General features: G+C 37.1%; 1 protein-coding gene across 2 annotated transcripts in view; it reads right to left on the bottom strand.

The window, feature by feature from the left end:
• Positions 1 to 6,428, bottom strand: part of LOC118428939 (serine/threonine-protein kinase SIK3-like) — a 57,551-nt gene that overhangs the window by 29,453 nt on the left and 21,670 nt on the right. For both annotated transcript variants that reach the window (XM_035839281.1, XM_035839361.1), the window contains exon 2: positions 399 to 515. In XM_035839281.1, the coding sequence (XP_035695174.1) occupies positions 399 to 515 (117 nt within the window). The remainder of the gene's footprint in view (positions 1 to 398; positions 516 to 6,428) is intronic.

The following is a 6,428-nucleotide window of genomic DNA, read 5'->3' as shown; positions in this document are numbered from 1 at the left end:
TTTTATTGAGGCATGAATAGTCTTATTCACAGGTCTTTATTTGGTGATACATGTTAGTGCAGGTAAAATTGGAGCTGTGCAGGTATTTCTGGTGTCTACCTGCACCTAACCTGCACTGGTCTATGTACTGGTCCAGGGTTTATGTGAATTGTTATTAGCAGCATTGACTGTTACCACCTGTAAAGTGAAAAAAAAAATATTGCAATGGTTCCAGAACAATTTTAGTATGATCCATACTTCCTAAATTCAGAGTGGTGCAGATAAACTTTGTCTGGTGCAGGTATTTTTCAATGCCACCTGCACCAGTGCAGGTATGCAGGAAAAAGTATTTCGAGCACCAATATTGTCCTAGTTTCCTTTATAATGCATGCAGAACCATGTGAAGATAGCCAACTCACCTGGTATAATCTAATAATGTGCGGGTGCTTGACTTGCTTCATGATCTCGATCTCACGAAAAATTTTCTTCAAGTTATCTTCATCCAGATGTGTCTTGTCTATAATTTTGATAGCAACCTGTGAAGAAAAAGAGGAACCTTTTTTAAGATCTAACATTTTACGTCATGATCTTAATCTCAAATATTCATTGCATAACAAGCTTCTTATTTATTAAAAATCAACAAAGACAAATATCTTGTAACATCAGGAGAGGTTACAACTGAAGATTGACAATACTTGTACACATTGTAATATAATTACTGGTAAATACATGTTGAAACAAGAATCACAAAAATTTATCAAGCAGATGGAAATCCTTCACAATCTTAGTAATTTGCAGATGGGAGGATCTACATGTAGCTAAGTCCTACTCCTAGTGTTTTACATGCATTCTTGCAACAACAATTTTCCTAATATTGCACCTTTGCTTTAGTAGTAAACTCTTCACTGAGACGGAAAATAAAAAGGGACATTTAGCACATATAAGACATGTATGCAGAAAAGACCCACAGAATAAACCTGGCCAACACATCTGCCAGGAGATATCTAAATTTGTACTAATAGTAATAAGTCTTACAGACCCAGAATATACATGTACATGTATAGGCATGGGAGATTTTTGATGCTCCTTTGTCTTCAGTGTGACACATTGTACCATCAACATGGAGGTAACCATATTACTGTCTACCACAAATCACAGGTATACAAAACAACCTTGGCATTGGAAATAGGCGGCAAGGTGGGGTTGTTGGCTCAGAATTTAAAGGTTCAACTCTCTAGTAGACCCAGTGTTGTATCCATTGGAAAGGCCCTTTCCACCTACAGTATTTCCCAGCTTTGGTTTGGGACTTCCTTTGGATGGGACGTGGGAGGTTCGGTGTTTAACATGTCAGCCACACCTCAAGCACGTTAAACAATCTTGTAAAAACCGTTAAATATCGTTTAATCAGAAAAGCGCACACTACATGTATACACAACTGTGACAATGTAGCACCCATATTACACAAGATATGGTGCATTGAACCTGTTGCTCAACAACTATAAAACTGTACACTGTACACAGCAAAATTAATCTCAATATACAATGCTGCACGCAAATCAATTTTTCAGCATGTTCATGACAACACATACATGTCATAAGATGCTGACTTAATACTTGTGAAATGAATATTAATGTTGGTTACAAACCACAAAGTTTTTAAAAAAACTTCATGCAAGCTAAAAGGTCAGACACAAATAGTCCCATCGTTAATTTTTAATCATGTTAATAACGTCATACAGCATGATGACATGACCATGATCTAACGTAATCGTGTAATATTAGCGCTGGCTACAAACCTCAAACTATCATTACGTAAAGGTCAAATATGAATAGTAACGCCATGAATTTTTCATCGCGCTCATGACGTCAAGTACGATATTGATCTGAACTTGTAATGACTTGTAGTAGCAAATGAGGTATTCAGTATGGAATACTTGTCCATACTATTTGACCTTGATGATTATATATTATAATAAAAGCCTAGTGAAAAAATTCATGATTGTGCTATTCAGTAACACATACATGTAGCAGTAGTGCAACTAGAAAAGCAGTCTACCTTTTTAATGCCATTTAAAAAGTGCATTATAAATAATCCCCTGCTTAACAAACCCTGGCGTTTAGCATTCATAATCCTTCATCCCTCTGATTTAGTTCATACACTGTTGGCTTTGAATAAAACAAAGCTCTACTGGCATATTGCTACGTTTGAACAAAATAGTGTACAACATTGGGAAATACACTTTATGCAAAGCGAGCTCCGGCTGCTCTCAACATTACATATATCAAGATGGCGGGACACGCCTTTGGTGACCTTGTACTTGGAAGGTGATAGCCTTCCGGGCTAAAGCCTGTCTAGAACTTAATGCTCCTGGATACCCAGCATACATATACAGCATGCATTTTCAAAGGTACTGCTTTATGATCTAGTCTTAAAGACCATGGCATTGACATTCAGCAGGGGCCCAGGGGGCGGCGTACAGTTTTACTATTCTTATGTTCAAAGGATGAAGGAATTTGCGATGCATCATGTTGGATAATATTTTGATTTAATTTCTTAAGGGTTCTTTTTCATATTTTGTAAATCTTCCTAGAATATATGCAAATTTTATGATATTGCCAAGTAATGCAAACAAACACGAGTTAGTTAAATAAATCAATGCATCATTTCATGTCAGCATCATATTTCTAGTCAGTCTGAGTTCTCTTTTTCCTACCCAAATTTTGGCCAATTATGAATTAAAAATTTCATGGTTTAACCTCTCTTAATGTTATTAATGCAAAATTTCATGATTTTCTCTTTCTTTATGACTACCTCCCTCCCTGAATTTTTCTTATTCCAAACATGCCTCATTACTAGTATTGAAAACATGAAATTGCTGTTCAATAATGTTACAACCCACATGTGTGCCAATGGTGCAATTATAAATCCATTACGTAAACAAATATACATGCCATACATTCAAAATCTGACTTACTATAGACATGGAATTAAGAAATAATGACAAAAATCCCAGGTTGTAGAGAGCTTTCAATTTCATAACCTCCTGGTTTCCAGGAAATAGGAATATTAATGAAGCAACATCTTGGAAAAACAACTTCCAGTATTACTGGATAGTGCAGGACCTGGTGTCTTAAGGCTAGAAACACATTTTTCTGTTACCCCCGCCCCGGTACCTGCAGAATTGTAAATAACAAGAAATTGAAAATTCTACCTTTGAAAAAATTTTATGGAAATACCATACGCAGCTTTTTTTTGCTTAATATAAAAACATTATGCGCCTGTAGACTACAATAAGAACTGTGGACTGCAAATCAGGCACTAGAATTCTAGGCGTTAGTACATTGCTACTTGGCTAAGCTATGATTCACAATACCAACTACCAAGCCTGGATTTTTGTATCCTGCAAATTTCAAGTTGTTCATATTTTTAGCAGCTTATTTAAATGCATGATTCCAGGTATTTTGATCCCTGCCTCTACTAAGGAAATAACAGTGTGACAACGGAAACAGGAAGAGAAAATCTGATAAATCTCAATGTCCTTTCCATAAGGACTGTTGCGACTTCTGTAAAAACAGCTTTATCTTCACATAAATCCATGGAGATAATCTTATATCCCTTAACACCATGCCTTTGCTCTGAGGAGAATGTGGAACAGTTTATCTTGAACACTAAAGCCTTAAAAGGTCCACATGTACCTGACCTTGGTGCTGAGGTTAATGTTGTACGACCTTGTGTGAAGATGACTTCTCGGAAATCTGCAACATTTGCAAACAAGGGCAAAGACAGCAGTGCGTGTGCCCACACTTTAACTCTCACATTATGAGTTCACTCTTTATTCATTACACTGTGTGTACCATGGAAGCACTACGAAGATGTTTTGAAGGTACAATTTGGAGCTTCGACTCTGAACTGCGAAGCACATTTCAATGATACACATTTAAATTCAGGGTTGTTAAGATTTCATTAAGCTGTCTTTCTTAGAAAATGGCTGTCTTGAGAACTTCTTACCAGTATATCCCAGTCTGAGACTGACAGCCCTCTTCAAGAGGATGATGAAAACCTTGAAAAACCTTCAAGACTAGTGATAAACGTAGTTTACAAACTTACAAATACCTTAGACCAGGCTTAACATTCTTTCACCTTAGAAAATAACAATCAAGTAAGTAGCAACAAGAGCTTTGATACAGTCCACAAAGGTCAACTGCAGGTACAACAACATTGGGGTACATTCTTAAGCCTTCGAAAGCTTCTTGGAAACCTTGAGGAAGGAACAAGTGTTCTGGGGGTGATCTTAGCTAAGCCCTTAAGCTAAAGAGGCAATGACCCCATACTTAAAGTGAAAACAACCTAATACTAACCAGTACACTGATGGAAACAAAACACTCAAGCAATGCCAGACAAATTACTCCCATGGCAGTGTTCAGGATAACCAACCTGCAACCTGCCATTGTAGAAGAATATTTGGAATTTCAAATATTAAAAAAATAACAGTTACTGATACCTTAGTTATGGTTTAAACTGGCTCAGTGATGAAATAACTGAGTAACCAACCTAGGATTGATGTGTTCAAAAATTCTTACTTTCCCAGAACTATCATAGAGTGGAACTTGTTATCACCAAGTACAGTAGGGGCATCTTCTCTGGATAGTTTTAAAGAATGCTTGCAGATAGATGTGCAAAAGTTAGGTGTGACGGGTCGTTCGGTGTAATATAACCAGCTGCTGCCGCGCCGCATGCCTGCTAAGCTGGTGTGTTACAAAAAACGGCAGTTATACCGGCTATATAGATACAGTTATGAATCAAAACTTATAATATGTACTAGTGACCACCCCTACAGGAGAATCCCATTGATATGCGGTATAATTCCTGTACAACCCTATATGGTAAGAGCAAGCCTGAGCTGAATCACTCTTCTCTTATATAAATTATTAGCAAAATAGGCCATCACAAGGAATCCACCCATAACACTGTACGACAGTTTTCTGGGTGACAAACAGTAGGAATCAGATCACCCAACAACACACAAGCAAGATGGACACTTCTTGTTTTTATATCTGAATTGTTTTCCCTAGGCTTGTCAGGAATTACCTTGGAATCCACCCACCAGTGGACAATGTCATGAAAGTAACTGGCCCCATGGGGCTTCAGTTTCATAAGGAATCAAGTCATGTAGAGTGTAATAAGAAGCAGTCTTTGATCACTGAAGATTCAATTTTTGTGCATGACATCACAACATGGAAGACTTATGCAAGGTGCCAATATACATGAATATATTTGCTACTTTAGTCTTAATATGCTCATTCTAGCCTGATTAAATCTCGCTTATAGGCAGCCCTATGTAATGTACTTAATGTAAATAAGTAATGTGAATAAGCTATCTTTTATCATTTTGGCCATGGACATTTAAGAAGAGATCAAAGCTATATCATCTTTATTTTTACATGAAAGTTAAACATTAAATCTGATTGTATTTGTGCAGCTACAAGTGTATTTTTGCCATTTGTTAGGGATAGCTTTCCAGCTGCCCATGGACTATACCACACAACTTTCAGGAAGGGGGTGTCGGCCTGTAATGCTGCAGTAACGGAAAAACTTGGGGAGGGAGGTGCAAAATTGCCACATTACAAATACATCAAAAGGACCTTGCTTCAGATGTGCGAGCATACAAACACAACCGAAAGCAGCATCACAGTCAGAGGTGAATCTTCTTCCCGGATGTAACAATAACAATCATTGACTTTGGCCAAACTTACTATAGACACATGGAAAATGTCAAAATAAACAAAAACACAGCAATCCATTCCCGGGAAAAAGCTGAAATCTGAGTAGTGGAAGGTTCCAGAAAGAACCTGTTGAATAATTGGTGGCACTGGCGCATACAGGCAACAGCTGGTATGTGCATAATGCATGGTTGACTCTGCTGACACTTAAGAGACCATAACATACTAAGTAAACTGCCCTACCATAGCATTTAGCAATGAATTAGGCTTTCCTGTGTAGCTTCCAACAACTTTCAAGTGACGACTCAAAATCATTATGAAAAAAATTATTACCGAGAAAATAGAAGGTGCAAGCAAAAGTTGATTTATTGGTATCATATCATTATCTAATAACAATATATTAAGTGAATCTTATTACACAAATTAAGGTATTCTCGGTATCAAAAAATGCCATGCAAAGTTTTAACAATAGCTAAAGGTAATATTTCAATTACATATCTTTTATGATAGTACAGTAGAGGCTTGCACACCCCATTTGCCAGTGCATTTCCTGCAATTATCTGAATGGTGCAACAAGTGAAGTTATTAAGCTGGACTGCACCACCACGTGATTTAGAGATTTCGTGCAATTAACAGAAGTGTGCGATTATTCGTTGTGCACTTAACTGGCTTCTACTGTATATGAAAATCTGTACAATCAAAAAGTCATGTAATTATCTAAACAGAAT

Source organism: Branchiostoma floridae, chromosome 1 (genome assembly GCF_000003815.2).
Source record: "Branchiostoma floridae strain S238N-H82 chromosome 1, Bfl_VNyyK, whole genome shotgun sequence".
Taxonomy (NCBI): domain Eukaryota; kingdom Metazoa; phylum Chordata; class Leptocardii; order Amphioxiformes; family Branchiostomatidae; genus Branchiostoma; species Branchiostoma floridae.
Note: the sequence above shows the minus strand (reverse complement) of the source record. Positions and strands in the feature narration are given on the sequence as shown.